Source organism: Urocampus carinirostris, chromosome 2 (genome assembly GCF_059441175.1).
Source record: "Urocampus carinirostris isolate Australia breed hairy pipefish chromosome 2, RoL_Ucar_1.0, whole genome shotgun sequence".
Lineage (NCBI taxonomy): Eukaryota > Metazoa > Chordata > Actinopteri > Syngnathiformes > Syngnathidae > Urocampus > Urocampus carinirostris.
The window spans coordinates 26,831,957-26,849,039 of record NC_142350.1 but is presented as its reverse complement, the minus strand read 5'-3'; the positions used below and the strand labels follow the sequence as shown (position 1 = coordinate 26,849,039).

At 39.5% G+C, this 17,083-nt stretch overlaps 2 protein-coding genes across 3 annotated transcripts; one reads left to right on the top strand and one right to left on the bottom strand.

Annotated features, from left to right (window-relative positions):
* Positions 1-3: 3 nt before the first annotated feature.
* Positions 4-5,956, top strand: lin37 (lin-37 DREAM MuvB core complex component). 2 transcript variants are annotated; one of them, XM_088326076.1, is made up of 9 exons: positions 4-369; positions 3,065-3,140; positions 3,217-3,267; positions 3,346-3,375; positions 3,446-3,531; positions 3,604-3,770; positions 4,732-4,854; positions 4,952-5,025; positions 5,842-5,956. In XM_088326076.1, exons 1-9 carry the CDS (start codon positions 336-338, stop codon positions 5,927-5,929), a joined length of 729 nt encoding a protein of 242 aa, XP_088182202.1. In that variant the 5' UTR covers positions 4-335; the 3' UTR covers positions 5,930-5,956. The 2 variants fall into 2 exon arrangements, with proteins under 2 accessions (XP_088182202.1, XP_088182201.1); XM_088326075.1 differs by having other exon boundaries at positions 3,214-3,267.
* Positions 5,957-7,479: 1,523 nt separating this feature from the next.
* Positions 7,480-15,294, bottom strand: LOC148371543 (chymotrypsin-like protease CTRL-1). The gene is made up of 7 exons (XM_088326074.1): positions 15,196-15,294; positions 12,871-12,974; positions 12,710-12,789; positions 11,150-11,231; positions 10,875-11,055; positions 10,670-10,800; positions 7,480-7,784 (listed from the first exon to the last, which is right to left on the bottom strand). The coding sequence occupies exons 1-7, from the start codon at positions 15,239-15,241 to the stop codon at positions 7,623-7,625; spliced, it is 786 nt and encodes a 261-aa protein (XP_088182200.1). The 5' UTR covers positions 15,242-15,294; the 3' UTR covers positions 7,480-7,622.
* Positions 15,295-17,083: the final 1,789 nt, after the last annotated feature.

Below are 17,083 nucleotides of genomic sequence, written 5' to 3'. Positions count from 1 at the left end.
CAAACCAATTGGCAAATGGGAAAGGTCAGCGCGCGGAAGAGTAAAGTCTGTTCAGATGCTAATGCTAAAATGCTAAAGTTTATCTACAGTCCGTAACGCTCAACGTTCACACAAGACACTGAATTAGAATTTGAATTGGTATCCGGACGCAAGAAACCGATTCAACTACCTATCTAGTGGTGGTTCGCAGTTTTGATTACGAACCATGGCAGTCGATTTAAGCTGATATTTAGAATTTATAGCTGAAAACAAAAGATACGTAAACCACTTTCAATTTAAAAACAGAGCCCTTTTAGCTATTCTCTTCCATTAAAGGGCAGTACTATAAGAACAAAATGCACCACGTCAAGATCAAAACCGAACGGCTAGGTAAGTTTTATTTTTTGATATGTTCACGTAAAGCTCCAAACTGCCTCTTTTTGTTGTGCAAGTCATCTTTTGCAATTTAACAAGAAGTAGGAAAGCAGGTGTCCAAACTTTTCCGAAAGCGGACCATATTTGGTAAGCTGAAAATGTATGCGGGCCAACTATTCAGTCTGGCATTCTGTAAAAACATTTAATTCCTCTGTGAAAGGTTTGCAATTCTTGGTGATCAACACCGTGACCTCGTAGCTTGCCCTTTGTAGCGTTTTCATTTGACTCGCAGGGTCTTGTGAAAAGAGCGCTGCAGTGCTTTTAAAACAGCTTCCAGTTGCTTCACCCTTTCACAGCGTTCGTTTCTAGTCCGCTTTTTATAGTCAACACGTTTCGTCTGGCATGTCCTGCGACTGGCTGGCACCAAGTTCAGGGTGTCCCCTGTGCACTGCCCGAAGATAGCTGGGATGGGCTCCAGCACCCCCGAGACCCTACTGAGGATAAGTGGTACAGATAATGGGTGGATGAATGGATGTTTCGTCTGGCACTACCTCTTACCAGCTCAGTAGCCTAGATGGTAAGGCGCCCGCTTTGAGACTGGGAGGTCGGTGGTTCGCGCCCCGGCCGAGTCATTCCTAAGACTTAAAAAGTGGTCGGCGGCGCCCTCTGTTGGCTGCGGCTGCATCGGCTCGCTACAACGGGTCAGGTGCAATCGACATTTCGTTCTGTGTACATTGTTACACAGAATGACAATACAAGGAAATTATTTATTTATTATATTTATTTATTTATATCATATATTTTGAAAACAGCCCAAGTCACTTGGTAAATTAGGCAGACCCAGTTAGTGGAAAAAAATATTAAAATTTCCACTTGTCCTGGCATTTTTCTCAGTTCATAAATTTTATCAAATCACCTAATTTGAGACTGGGAGGTCGGTGGTTCGCGCCCCGGCCGAGTCATTCCTAAGACTTAAAAAGTGGTCGGCGGCGCCCTCTGTTGGCTGCGGCTGCATCGGCTCGCTACAACGGGTCAGGTGCAATCGACATTTCGTTCTGTGTACATTGTTACACAGAATGACAATACAAGGAAATTATTATTATTATTATTAATGTCACACAGTGAAATAAAATCCGCGGAAAAGTTTTTGTCTGAACAGCAGTTTTGTCAGTTTAGTTGAATTTTCACTTAAGATATATTGTATGTCTCTCTCTAAAATGTTTAAATAAACATTGATTTAAATATTAAGCAAAAATACACAAGCTGTTCATTTTTAATACAAAAACATTGGTCGAGAAATTTGTATTTCTTTTACATAGTGGAATCCCTACCTAGATGTCGCCGCCATGTTTATCTGGCATCATGCAGACAAAAACCGGTGCTGTGGAGTACAGCGCAGCAGCATTAGACAACAGTGCCATCTTGGTGACAAATAATACACAGATCAATGGTTGGTGCTTTGCATTTATTGACTTTATATATAATAAATCAATTGATTTACCATTACAAAGAATCACTTAACTCAACAAACTAAAGTATAAACTTTAGACTACAGTGTTTCCAGCGGCTACTTAGCGATTAAGAGTTGTCTGACAATCTGTGTTTGATGTTCACGCCACTTAAAAGTATTCTCTATTGTTTAGAGCCTCACCGAGAGAGCGCTGACATTAGTCCTGCGGGAACCCAACAACCTTACGAGAGGCTGGCCAAAATTATTAAAAGCAAAATGGTGCGATTTGGTCCCCCCCACTTCTCATAATTTGTATTCTTACTTTTGTCTTTTGTGTTTGTCAATTATCTTAACAGTAAACAAATATACATAAAAATGTTTATTCCAGCGAACAGGTATTTTTTTTTTTTTTTTTTAAATAAAAACGGTTTTGGCTGCCCTCTGATGGAGCAAAGGCCTATTATAACAACAACTGCACTCTTATGTGCATTGGATTCACATTCTGAGTGGCGGATAAATCTCAAGACTTAACGCATGGATACTTTTTTTTCCCAGTTTTGAGTTAATAACTGAATTACTCTACAGTAAAAGTAACTAGTTATGAGGGAAAGTAACTTTTTAACTATAAAAAAAAGATGTGTGTCAAAGAATTTGATATTATCTTAGCAGCATTCCAATCAGTTGAAGAACAGACAGTTAGTTTTTTATAGAACCTTGTAATATTTATTGCACTTCACAACAACACTTGAACAAACAAAACAAACCGTAAACACGATAATAAAGTAACAATCAGTCTGTACCCAAACACGCACAAAAAAATGTACGTAAACACGCAAAAAAGCGTATGTAAACACGCACGGAAGCATACGTAAACAAATACGAAAGCATACGGAAACACACTAAATAACGTACGTAAAACCGCACGAAAACGTAATACAAAAACAGTCATAAACACGTACAAAAACTTATGTTAACGTGCACAGAAACAGGCCCGGTTAGTACTGTCCTCGGATGGGAGACCACTTGGGAATACTAGGTGCTGTAAACAGGTCATTTGGCACACGCTCTGTTGCGACAGCAATGACTACCACTCCGGTACTGTCGGTAATAGCGAATTTCCTAATGGGGACCAAGTGAATGGAGTTATTATTGTTAATATTATCATTATTATTGTTGTCGTTTTACATATAAATGTGCTGTTCTCTATATAATGTAATTACTTTATCTCAAGCCTAAGAAACAATTTCATTTTCCTTATAGAAGTGGAGGGAGCAGCAGCCCGCAACAGACTAGATTGTATTTTAAAGGGACTGGTTGAGAAGAGTGAAAATGAAAGGTTGGTATTTCATTAAATTCCGAGTTACTTGAAAATATAATTTACTTGGAAATTATTTCATCTGTGTTTCAAGCAGGGAGCAAAATGAAAGCGAGACTGGGAAAATATCAACTGACTCAATAAATAAGTAGAAAATGCATTCTGTTATGTGTACATTGAATGGTGATGTGGTGAGAGTAAATATTGTATATATATTTTTTAATAGGGATTTGTCTCCAATATCTGCTGGAAAACGGTAAAAATCCACTTGACTTTTTATACTTGCTCAATCAAAAATTACAACAGTTTTCTTTTTTAATTTGCAGGCCGTCAACAAGATTTCCCCAGCATCGTCGCAAAAAGCGCAAAGAGATGGATGAAAGCATAACAGAGAGCAATACTCACAGACAAAGTAAAATATAGGTCTCTATCTTTTTGTCGTAATCGATGTTTTTTTTCACCTCGCTCTCATCTTTTTTTTTAGATGCTTACATTATTAAGTTGTTCGACCGAAGCGTGGATCTGGCTCAGTTCAATACCAACACCCCTCTGTATCCCATTTGTCGTGCGTGGATGAGAAATAATCCGTCCGTACGAGAGCCCAACGAAGAATCGCCAAGATCTCCTACACAAGTCATCCAAGAAGAAGATGTAAGGATTTTTTGAGCAAATAGCTTGACTTGAAATCGACGTGAATAGAAGACAGGGGTCGGCAACATGCGGCACTGTAGCGCTGCTGAGCATTTGCATTCGTTGCTGATGCGAATGGTTTGCCTAAATGTTTGCTCTTAAGAGAGAAGTTATCAAATAACAAAAAGAGTTATATAGAAATAAATTTCCAGGGAAAGCATGCTACATTTGCGGCATGGTATACCCAGTTAAAAGTAGGAAAAGTGGTGTGATTGCCTCGCATCTGTTGAAATTATTTGTGCACAAAAATCGATTTAATAAGTTGCTTGCATCTCCAAACTTCAGTGCTGTTTTGCATCCTAGTATTTAATAAAGCGGGAAAATCATTCACAGGTTGTGACTACATGAAGAAGTCATTTATCCATATATCATGTCAATATAGTTGCAGACTTCAAGAGCAAAAGTGAAATAATGCAGAAAATTACAGACATCCCTCTTTCCACGAAGACAGTGAAGTGCCATTATAGTGGCAAGCAAGATCACAGAACAGCAAATCAAAAACATTCAGCACCAGAATACAGAATTGCCTGAGATTAATCGGGTTATGTAATGGATTTCTTTATTGCATTGTTTTAATGTTGTCCAAGCAATGGAACATACTGTGTTTAATTCATTAATATTGTAATAAAGTTAAACTTGAGGCGGTATCCTACAACAGAGTGGTCACGTGGTGCATCATTCTCTAAAGGATGTGCTTCATCTGACTTAATCATTTTGGTAGTAGGCTAACATACTTAATATAGATAGATACATACAGCATGCGGTGCGCTCATTATAAGGCTTATAAAAGACTTTTAATTTTTTGCAACGCTGGACAATTTTTTATTTTTTTTTGTTATTTTGCTTCAATACATTTTGGGCCGCCTACCCAGGATCTAAGATAACGGGGAAAAAAAAATCTCAATTCCCTCTGTATTTGTAGGTCACAGACATGATCAACGGCAACGAGCAAATTGTATACCGGCTACCTCCTCCAACAGCATCCCCTATCAGCCCTACTGGCGAACCTATCAACCTCAGGATCCCACCAACTGAAAAGCCCACGGTCATTCTAAGTTCTAAATGAATAAACTTGCATGCATGCAATAATCAGGTTAATTATAAATATATTAAATGTGTGTAATATTGTTCTACTTTTCTAGATAACCGTTTCTACATCTGCATACGGTTCCATCAAATCTGACCATATGGAACGATGGAAAAAGATCAGACAAAGGTATGCTGCTTACACCATTGTAATCACACATGTTAAACACATTTAAACATTATAAAGTACACACTAGCGTAGTTGTAAATTTATTGACCCTTTGCACATACGTGACGAAGCCATAACGGATGTCAGTAAACTGCAGTAGACAGTACTCCCCGTAGGTGGGGCCAGTGAACAGTAGACTACAACAACAAAAAAGCTATACTACTCAATCGCATTGGCATTAACTTTTTAAACGAATATTGTATATAGTTCTTATAGTAACATTGGTTCATCAATCAAGCGTGTGTTTGAGAGAGAGCATAAAAGCACGCAAAAGTGTAAAGCGAAATGATTAACTGTTACTATAACATTAGTTAGTCAATCTGGCTTCTAAACAGGAGTGCCCACACTTTTCAATTCACCCTCTGTGTTGAAATTTCGATGCACTTTTTGTTGTAAGTCAATACAACCAACATGATTAAAAAACAACATTTTTATGTGTTATAAAAAAAGCATCCTTTATATGTTCATGAAATTCAAATTTAATTTATGTAAAAGGTTTCAGAGAGCTACACAAGTTTTATTTGAATTTAAAACAAATATTCTTTGATTCTTATCTCATGATTAAAATATTCTTGCACCAATTTTTAACTTTCTACGGCTCCAAATATCAGTTGTCGGCCTTTTTAAAATTCTAATAATCGGTATTGGTCCTTAAAAACCCGTATGGGTCGATCATTAATTATTACCCAATATAGAAACTGCCTGTTTACACATAGTATACAGAAAGGTAATATTTGCCTTAAAATGTTAACTAAATTGTTTCCCTTTTTCTCTTAGGTGGAAGGAGTGCTCTAACAAGAACCAGTTGCGATACAGTGAGAGCATTAAGATCCTCAAGGAGATGAAGGACTTTTATGATCACTAATTAAATATAAATCCACAATTTCGCAAACTCGTGTTTACTTGCCTTCAAAGGTATAGGATCAGCAATATCAAATCCTTTGTTATTGCTTGAGAACAGGGGTCTCCAACGTGATGCTCGTGGGCACCAGGGTTCCCCGAAGGACAGCTGGGGTTCCCGCGGACCTGTTCTGAAAGTAACTCACCAGTGCTGAGTCATTGTGATTTTTTGGTAGTTGACTATTTATCCCTACTTCAAAACACTAGTCTTGTAATAACATCCTGTAATAATATTATTTTTAAATGTATCTCAAACTGCTATTTGCCCAAATTAGTTCCAAAAAGTGTCCTTCGGCTTGAAAAAGTTCGGAGACCGCTGCCTAAAAGCGAGGACATTTGAGTTTGAGGGAATCAACAATGAAGTATGACTCTGTGAAATATATATTCGTTTTATATTAACAGTGCATTAAAATTGGGGGTAACACTTACCAAGGATGTGTAAAGTGCTTTATGTGTGCCCAAAGTGAATAGTAGTATGTGAGAAGGCGTGATCACTAAGGGCCTCCCCCTCCTGGACAGAAGGCAAGGGTACTAACCCTTCAAACTCCACATCTCCTACCATTCTTCAGCCCCTCATGGCTCCCTTTTCACGTTTTTTGATCCGAGTTGACACTATGACCCAGCAAGAAATTCATCATCTTGAAGTCAAAAAGGTGACCTGTGTGAATTGTGTAGATCCAAGGATAAAATGCTTTGAGGGTGGGGGGTTGTAATTGAGATTTTATAACTAATGGACTAATGCCAACTTATCAAGAAAGTCCAAGGATATGCTATAAAACCCATTATCACATGTGAAACACTAATTATGCCAGATGTATTATTGGGGATAATCTTAGCCTAATTCTTAGCCTTTATCAGGAGCAGTCTACTGTAGAGCAGAGGTCTCCAACGTGGTGCCTCCTAAGGACAAATTAGGTGCCATCGTACCGATTCTGAGAATAGCTCACCAATGCCAAGTCATTGTGACTTACGAGTAAAATTATTTTTTAGTGGTTGACTGAGTCTATTTAACGCTACTTCACATGATTTACTTGGTAATAACAGTAATATAAGTGGTGGTTTTAGAAATGCATATCAAAATGGGTGCCCTTGGAGCTAACATGTAACAAAAAGTAGCTCTCAGCTTGAAATAGTTTGGAGACTTCTGCTGTAGAGAATAACTAAGAAGAGCTAAATTGAACCTGCTTCTATGCAAGCGATTTGAGGCTAAATTTATCAAAGATAATAAACATCAGTATTTTCTTGGGTTGTACAGTGTACCAGAACATATGTCCTCCACACCTTTCTCACCTTTTTAAGCACCGACCCAGCTTCATGCCTGTAGGACATTAATGTTGTTACAGTGTTTGTTACATTTCAATGACAAACCTAGGTTAGCTTCACTTTAGAGAATCAAGTAATAATGCCTCCGTTATCACGGTTAATGGAGACTCACTGTGATATGTGAAAATCCATGTAGTAGTTATTGCATCTGCACGAGCAATTCAGCAGTCCTCGGTTAATAGGCAAGACAAATGATACTTGAATGTTTTTATTTCATCCAAAGGATAGAAGGCCAAAAAGCGTTTTTTTAGTTTTTCAGTTGTAATGGAACGGTGATCTGAGATGACAAATGCACAAGCGCATATTGTCGTCAGTTTTCAAAAATGTTTCAGAATTTAATTAGAGGCAATGGTTCTGTCGATCCAGCTGCGCAGGTAGGACACACGGGCGTACACGGCAGGCGTGCGCACGTTGCAGTTGGAGGTGCCCCAGGACACGATGCCCACAAGGTTCCAGGCCCCACCGCTCTGGCACACAAGGGGGCCACCAGAATCACCCTGGAAAAAAAGCACCATTTAGGAATGTGTCAGTGACATGCAGTCAGGGGAGGCAGGCCGGGCTGTGCCTCACCTGTCATGGAAACGCGCAACTTCAAATATGTTAGATGTTTCTTTTATTCAGATTTAACCCTCTTATGACCATGGGAGCGCCCCTGTTTTACAAGCGCTATTTAAACTACAGTAAATCCGCGATAGTTTCCTACAAACGTATCTCACACACATCCGCGTGTGGCATGGACCAATCACAGTAAAAATTGCACCAACGGCATAACAAGTAATGCATTTCGTAAATTAGTTTTTGTTATTTGTAACCTATAAAATGGTATCCTTCTTACATTACTAGTTTTGACTGTCAAAGGGATAATGAATTGGGGTATATAATGGGTCATGTATGATATGAATCTCTGTCTTGCTTCACCACACAGGCCCATAAAACACCTGGTCAAGATGAAAAATAGTTGAGAATATGTAGACAACTGAGAGAGCAAGACTCAAAAAATGTTTTGTATATGTGTACAACATTCATGTTTCTAGTTTATGTTGTCTTATAATGGGTTCATGTTCAGTTCCAGTCTTTACTTCTTTATAATCCTGAAAAATCCAAGTCCGTTTTTTGTTCTTTTTCCATTTTAAACTGTTGTTACATTGTTTTAACACATTTATGGTAGCGATTGCCAGTTATTCGTAATTTGGGTTGTTCTGAAAAAGGGCAAAGGTAAAGATTTCTGACTCTTTCCCGGCCAGAATAACAAAAAAAAATTCCAGACGGCCTGTATGATATTTAGTCAATAAAGGGTTTTAAAGGAACATTGTGTATTATTTGACCACTGGATGTCACTGTATGGCTTGCGTCTGGGTTGAGGGTCAGCCAAATCTGGTTTTCCACAAGCAGGCATGAAAATATTTCACCTTCAGGAGGAATTCACCATTTTGAGACCAAAAAGGATGACCTAAGTGAATAGTATTGAACTAAGGTGAAAATGTTTTGAGGTGGGGAGGAGGTATTGTAAGATTTCCCATAGTAATAGGGCGTTTGAGGTGGTGCTGTTTGGGTCTGGTGCATCTCCGTCCACCAGTGGGCACCTGTGTGTCGAATGACCCCACAATTCTCTCTCATTAGCCTAGCGCTTCATAAGGATATTGTCTACAGCACTCAGTGTTTGGTGGTTTTAATTTTTCACATTAGTTTTCCACCGTCAAGTTCACCATCATTTTATTGTGAGGTTTTGTTTTTGGCTCTCGTTCTGACAGTTTTATTGTTGTTTTTGATCATTTGTTACTACGTTATGATTTTGCGCCGGACCCAAACGCAGGAAGCAGGAAAAGGCAATGTGCTCGAAAATAGGGCATTATATAAGAAAATCATCAACAAAGTAACAAGTAGTCAAAAACAACTATTAAACAGTCTGATAGAGAAACAAAAAACAAACCTTACAAATTGGTATAACACTTAAAAAGGTGATGGTCATCTTGACGGTGGAAAATGAAAATCACCCGACACTGTGTTCTGTCCAAAATGTGCTTGTAAAGGGTGAGGCTAATTAAGGCCTTTTGTGTGGTCATTGGACACGCACTTCCCAATTACTATCTGATTAGGCGCCCTCTTGTAGACAGAGGCGCACCAGACCCTAACAGTGCATTCAAATTCAAATTTGCGTATTCATTCAGGAGAACGTATTCATTCGTGTGTGATGCCCATTAGATTTGATCTGATTTTTTTGGTTTGAACAAATTTATTGACACTAATAACAGAAAACAATCTCAACAGCAATCAAGCACATTCACAATATTATATATTAATATGACGTTTAACAGCAAACACAATGTGAGGTTTGAACAACCCTTCTCGAAAATCCTAATAGCAATCAAGCATATTCACAATTTCGTTATATAACATCTTTGTTAGTGTCAATAGATCCGTTCAGGCCAAAGTCGATTGTTTTTTGTCTGAACAAATCCACCGACACCAACAGCAGCAAAACAAACACGACAATCTCAACAGCCATCAAGCATATTCACAATTTTGTTATATCTGACAATATGACGTGACGATATGACGTTTTAACACTTTTTCCTGACATTTTCAACATCAATTAAACAATTTTAGAGTTATTATCTTTTAACAGTAGTTAACATCACACTTTTTTATTCACAGTCCCAGAGACGAATCTTAGAGAATCGAGTAAACAGAAAGTCATTCTGAAAGATGTAAGTAAACGCAAAAAAGCATGATGAGGGAAACTACTCTTTGCTGTATCCGGTGATGAATGGCCCTTTGAAGGACATATGTCAAATACATTGTACATTTCATGTTGGTGTTGTGTTCATAGTTGTCAATAAATGATTTGAATTATGGCTGCATATATTCAACAACTTTTGTTACTTTCATTGGGTAGTTTGAGCTGAGAAAAAAGTCGAACTAAATTGTCTACAAATTATTCATTGAAAATAGTGGTGCACATTATACACAAATAAATATGGCATTTCTTACACACCCTTCTCAGCCTTTTTAAACCATAACTCATTTTCATGCCTGCATAAGAAAACATTTCACTGTTGTCAAATGTCTCTTTTAAGAATTTTACACGAAATGAGATTTAAAAATACAAAAAACAAAAACCTGTTAGTGATAATACTGTATTTGTCGCGCCTCCGTCCACCAGAGTGCGCCAAATCGCTTTTAAATTGTACAAGTACTTCTAATTGTACTTTTTCGTGCGTTTGTTTACCACTTGGAGAAAATGACTTTCTCTACGGGGAACAAATGCATTTTATTGAATCATTATTTTTGACAAATTGGAATCTGCCCCACCAGAATAGAATTTCACCACACATGACTAGCATCAAGTGATTATTGAAAGATAATTGGGAGTTTTTTTTACCTGGCAAGAGGAAACTCCAGAAGCACCAGCACAGATCATAGCATCAGTAATTCTGTTGTAACCCCAGTACTGTTTACACTGAGCCGGGGTAAGCATAGGCAAGGACGTCTGCTGCAGGTAACGTGGGCTCGCTGTCAACGAAAAAGCATCAAGAGACTATTCTTATCTCCTTTTCAATATTTTCCGCAGCGTTTTTGGGACTTACAGGTTTGTCCCGTCCTGCCCCATCCGGTGGTGACGCATTTAGTTCCGCTTGGGATGCTGGTGCTAGAACTGGCCAGGCACACGGGAGAAACAGTCCTTGTTATCTGAGCTGGAGAGGACAGCTTTAGAAGGGTGATGTCATTGTTGAAGTTCTGGGAGTTGTAGTAGGGATGCGAGATGGCCTGGAATGAAACTTCAGTCAGTTAGTTATTTGTCTAACACAACTACATTTGACAGTTTCATGTTACAGATCGTATGTATTATAGTGCTACTCACTCTTGAGATTGTCTTGACCTGAAGAGGCTCGCTATTGGATTGACGATCATGTTCACCAAGGATTACGCGGTGGCTTCTGGGACTGCACAAGATGAGAAATGACAGACGATTAGAATCTGAATAATCCATCCATCCATTATCTGCACCGCTTATCCTCAGTAAGGTCGCGGGGGTGCTGAAGCCCATCTCAGCTGTCTTCGGCAGTGGGCAGGGGACACCCTGAACTGATCTCCTACTGGCAATGGATTCTGGCGCTTCATCACTTTTGCTGCTGCTGGATCTTAGTGCTGCTTTTGACACAGTGCACCACAATTTCCTACTAGAACGGTTGGAAAAATGGATTGGTCTCTCAGGAACCGTCCTCTCGTGGTTCAGATCCTACCTCTCAGATAGGACGCACTGTCTTAAATATGGTGAAATGACATCTGAGCCCTTTAATGTTACCTGTGGTGTTCCGCAGGGTTCAGTGCTTGGCCCCCTTCTTTTCAGCATTTACATGCTTCCATTAGGTGATATTATTCGCAAGTACAATATCAGCTTCCACTGCTACGCAGACGACACTCAACTATATCTTCCGTTGGAGGAATTTCCCACACTAAACTGTGGAAATTGGGAGGCCTGCCTCATTGAGATAAAAGAGTGGATGTCACTCAATTTCTTGCGTCTTAACTCTGAAAAGGGGCAGCACGGCGGCGCAGTGGTTAGCGCTTGTGCGGCACAGTTCATGTCATGGGAACCTGTCGTGGGTTCAAATCCAGCTCCAGACTTCCTGTGCGGAGTTTGTATGTTCTCCCCGTGCTTGCGTGGGTTTCCTCCGGGCACTCCGGTTTCCTCCCACGTTCCAAAAACATGCATTTCAGGTGAATTGGCTGGTCCAAATTGTCCCTAGGTGTGAATGAGCGAATGAGTTGTCTGTCCCTGTGTGCCCTGCGATTGGCTGGCAACCAGTTCAGGGTGTCCCCTGCCCACTGCCCGGAGATGGCTGGGATGGGCTCCAGCCCCCCCGCGACCCTAATGAGGATAAGCGGTACGGCTGATGATGATGATGAGAGATTTACTATTGCAGAGAACTCTATAGAATGTAAGTTGATTTTACCTCAGGTTTGGGTTTGTTAATAATTTGGATGCCAAACTTGGGCATGCCTGACATAAGCCACTGTTGTTCCAAACGGTGCTCACTAATTTTGTGTGAACGCTTCCTTGAAAGATCAGAGGGAACATTGCCCTTCACAGCGTTTGAACAGATGGTAGCATGCCACCAACTCTGGAGGCGGGAGGTACACTCAATACATTTTGGCCTGGAGAGTTCAGAATCTCGGGAATTGCGCACCACCTCCTGTCCCTCACAGAAAAGAGTCTTGCTGACATCAGCTGTACTTCTGATACACATTTGAGTCATCTTCAAACTGACTATGCTGAGCCCTTTCGCCATCATCACCAGCCAGCCTGCCTGTGTCTGATCCGAAAGCACCATGGCCAGTTCTCCACGCCCGTGAACAGTACACAACTTTATCAATGAAGACACGTCAATTCAAATCTGCCAATGGCGCGGATACGTACGACACACGGCAATGAGCTGCAGTCACAACCCAGTTTTGGTTAATCAGAGATCCGCCGCAGAAGTGGAATCCCCTCCCGTCCTGTGGAAAACCGATTCTTTAGCTTTAATATGATTGTGACATAATAATGGCATGAAACTAAGGGATGGTGTGTGCAAATACCTGAAGTGACACCTGCCAAGGCCAGGATCCTGGCACAGCATTCTCCCCGTTAACAATTTTGTTGTAGCCACTGACTTGGGGAGGGATAGAAGGCCTACCACATCCTGAGAACAAATAAAAATTACTGACTAAGGATCGACCGATATGGGTTTATCGGGGCCGATATCGATAGCGATTAGTAGTATTGACAGGACTTCAATAACACTTCGAAACCTTTTACAATAAATTAATTAAAAATTAGACACAACTAACATGACTAATCTTTCACTTGAAACAAAATCTAACAGTGCACAATAAATACATAGAAATGTCAATACAACTAAAATAACTTAAATTGCTTTAACACACAAAGTGTGTCAAAATTTCAACGGAGCTTGTGAATTCAAATGTGTTAGCATTTCTGTTTTTGAGCCAAATTAGCACAGTCATGCTATGATAAGAGCTAATATATCAGTTTCCACCTGAACATGAACCCCTAATCAAGTTAGCTACACCTTTTTCTATCATGGACACAGGCATGTTGGGACAAGTAAGCAAATCTGCCGCTCCAACGTTATTGTTCCTGCTTCAATAGTTTCGTCTCCAGTCGCTTGTCTACTCAGAAAATAACCAGAGAAGAGTGGGAGAGGGGGGGAGTCAGAAAAATCGAGAGAGTCTCCGCTGCAACTGAGACGTAAAAATTGGTCTTAAAATATATAAAATTGCCAATACCGATTCCCAACTATCGGTGCCGATAGTCGGCCAGCCTAATAATCGACCAGCCTAATAATCGACCAACCTCTAATTTTCACACTGAAACCGCTATAGGGCGCTCTAGGCCTGTTTTGATGGATTCAACCTTGCCGTGTTGTGCTGAAAAGTAAGTCCTGCTTCAGTGGCTCAGTTTTGCCTATCCAATCAGAAAGGGCGGGCTGGGTAACGTCTGAGACAAAAGGCAGGAGCGAGGGAGAGATGCTTGGCTGTAACTGAGCCTAAATAAACCAGTTTTAAATGCATTTTAATGGCCCGTTGAATAAATCAAAATGCTGGTATCGATATTTGTTTAATTCCCAAATATCGGTGCTGATAATCAACTCGTCTGATAATCAGTCGACTTTTAAAAATGATCCATAGTACATACACCTTGATATCAGAAATCTCCCAAAAGGTTATGGGTTCTATGCAGTGGCGGGCTGTGCATTTCACTCCTGGGCCTTCAGTAGTGGCCTTCAGTGATGTGTCGTTTGTGAATGAAGCGGCTTTTGGACGTGAAGGACAGGAACCAACTCCCCATCAATCGAGAGCCGGTCCCTTTGGAAATGCTCCTTTTCTCTTGGGAGCGGTCAATATGCATGTTTTTACAGGGATTTTGTGTTGCTGACTTCGAATTTTTTTAATAAAAAATGTTTTATATTTTATCTTTTGGTACATCTGTAAATATTTTAATTTGTCTTACTGTGTTACTCAGGGACAATATGTTTTGAATAACGAATGCAAAGTTTATCCTTGTATTTGATAGTTTATTTGTTGTTGCACGTATTTACACATATGTTAATTAGCATTTTGTTGGGGCATTATGTGCAATATAGGCCTTTGGTTATTTAGCAGATAACATCACAAAGAAAGAGTCACTTCATATTGTTTACTGTTGACTTTTGTTGTGAACAACATTTTTGAAGTAAAGATGCCTATTTCTACTTGACTTGTTTTTCAGGTTGTGAGAGTGTGTTTTATTTTTTTTACACTGTAGTGTAAAACACACTTTTTATTGTTTGGCTGTTTTCTTTTGTTGTGTGAAAATAGTTGAAGCGCAATAGCATTTGTCTACTTGAGCAGGTGTCCGACTAGACACTGTGATTATTCAAAACTCACTTTATACTGTTCTACAATATACTTGGATTACAGTAGGCTGTGTTTACTTGACCAGTTCTCTCAGGTTGTGAGAGTTTGTTTTATTTTTTTTATACTTCAGTGTTAAACACACTATTGCTTAGCTGTTCACTTTTGTTGTGTAAAAAATACTCGAAGTGCAGTAGTATATGTCTACTTGACCAGTTTTCTCAGGTTGTGAGTTATATTTAATTATTAAACTCACTTTATATTATTTACTGCCGATTGTCATCTTAATACATTGTTTACTGTTTATTTTGGTTGCACTTCAACTGTAGGATAAATATGTTGCTGGTCAAGCGCAATAAATCATACACGTTTTTTTTTAAAGTAGTGAGTAACTATAACTAATAGTTTTTTAAAGGAACGTGCCCAAAACTGTTCACCACTACCACAATCCAACTTTTAAGTTTCGGAAGATGGGCAAAGTGCCTCATAAATGTGCAAATGACTCACCCAGTGCCGAGGCAACAAGTGCAAAACAAGCAAGGAGCAACAACATTGCTTTTGTCCGGGCTGTGAATCACGTCCGTGAGCGTCTGACCTGTGGAAAACTTGCTTTTATACGAGTGCATTGACCATGAACTCCATATGTTCATGTACCGTAGGTCTGGGAACTGAACAACTGCAGATAAGAACTTTGGATGGATTCAAAACAAAAAAGCATGGACTTCTTTGATATGTTAGGTCGACTCCAAAATATGCATCCATCACTATTTTTCATTTTCTATTACACTTTTTTTATTCAGTTTTTAAAGCAGCGGGAGGGGGGTAAGTATTTGTCGCGAGCCGCATTGGGTTAAAAAAGGTGGTCAAGACCAATCCAATTGTTTTATTTATGAATAAATATGCAGACGTCTACATGTTACATTTCTATGGATTTGTTTTTAAATCTATCTATTAGTGTCAATAGGATCGAAACTTATGATGCGGAGGGGGTAAACCAGTATGCTGTCGTTGAAATATAAATGAAAATATTAACAGATCTACCAAAAAAAGTGTAAAACACAAAACAATTGTAGCTTTTTCACGATGAACACATTTGAAGTCGAACAACAACACAAAATCCAATGCAAAACAATGAAATCAAAATGCAAAAGAAAAAAAACATTGCAATTGTATTTTAACCAATTTAGACACAAATACTCTGAAAAACACACAAAAAAGTATATAATTTAAAATGGGTAAACCAAAAAGTAAAAGATCAGGAGGTTCCAAGATTGAAATATTGTCTTCACTCTGATTCAGAGCAATCAATACCATTAAAATGAGTCCTGATTTGGCTAATTTCTCTGCTTTTTATACATACAGTACTTTCTTTCCTTTTTTGTCTTCCATATTGAACTCCATTATGAGCCAACTATATTTTATGTCGACAATATCTGTGTATCTGTGTATTACTTGCCCTCATGTAGATTTTAGATCAGGTGATGTCATGATTACTGATATGAATCACCTGTGACTGCTCCTTTGGCGCCAACTGCCTTGGACTCTGATTGGCTCCCCATCCCTATTTAAACCCACTCCGTTCTGTCACCTGTTGTCAGTCCGTCTGCGAACATTAGTTTACTCTAGGCAAGTTTTTTCGACCCTCACTCCCACCTGTTTTGCTCCCGTTTGTTTCCCCGGCTTCGACCCGTTTTTTTTATCCTGACCACGTCTCCTCTCCTCTCCAGGCTTCGACCCCTTTTCCGATCCGAGTTTTGCAACTGTCTGACCCGTTACCGACACCGCCATCGCTCGCCACGGAAGTTCAGAGCGTGTCCAGCGATCACTGAATCGTGGGTGGAACCCTTTCCTTTCAAGTCAAGTCAAATTTATTTATATAGCCCTTAATCACAAAAATGTCTCAAAGGACTGCACAGGATTACAATGACACAATTACCTGATCTTAAACCAACATGCGGGCAAGGAACAACTCAAAACCTCAGCTTGAGGAAAAAGAGAAACCTTGAGAAAGGACCTCACATGAGGTAATCCCCCTTTCAGGATGAAAAGGGTGAGTTACATTTAGCATTACAGTACACAAACATAGTAAACACTAGATAACATGTTGAAAATTTGTCCGGAAAGTGCATGACAGCAACGTCACTCCCAGCCTGTAAACTATTTCTTTCTTTCAATAAAACCGAGAGAAACTTAACGCAAGTGGGTCCTGTCTCCGTTCTGGTCCTGACAGGTGATGGTGTCATAATAGTCTGTGGTTTGAAATAATCTGTGGTCTGTGCAGCCCTTTGACACTCTTTGTGATTAAGGGCTATACAAATAAATATGACTTGACTTGACTTAAACGAGCGTTATGTAGGCAACTGTTGAGGCAGAATGTCAGAATTCAGTTTATAGC

Coding starts and splice junctions, on each gene's coding strand:
- LOC148371543 (XM_088326074.1), bottom strand. CDS start 15,241: ATGTTGTTGCTCCTTGCTTGTTTTGCACTTGTTGCCTCGGCACTGG. Junction 12,975..15,195: donor ACTTGTTGCCTCGGCACTGG/GTGAGTCATTTG, acceptor ATTTGTTCTCAG/GATGTGGTAGGCCTTCTATC. Junction 7,785..10,669: donor CTGGAGTTTCCTCTTGCCAG/GTAAAAAAAACT, acceptor CTTTTTTTCCAG/GGTGATTCTGGTGGCCCCCT.
- lin37 (XM_088326075.1), top strand. CDS start 336: ATGCACCACGTCAAGATCAAAACCGAACGGCTAG. Junction 3,376..3,445: donor CCAATATCTGCTGGAAAACG/GTAAAAATCCAC, acceptor TTTAATTTGCAG/GCCGTCAACAAGATTTCCCC. Junction 3,532..3,603: donor GAGCAATACTCACAGACAAA/GTAAAATATAGG, acceptor CTTTTTTTTTAG/ATGCTTACATTATTAAGTTG.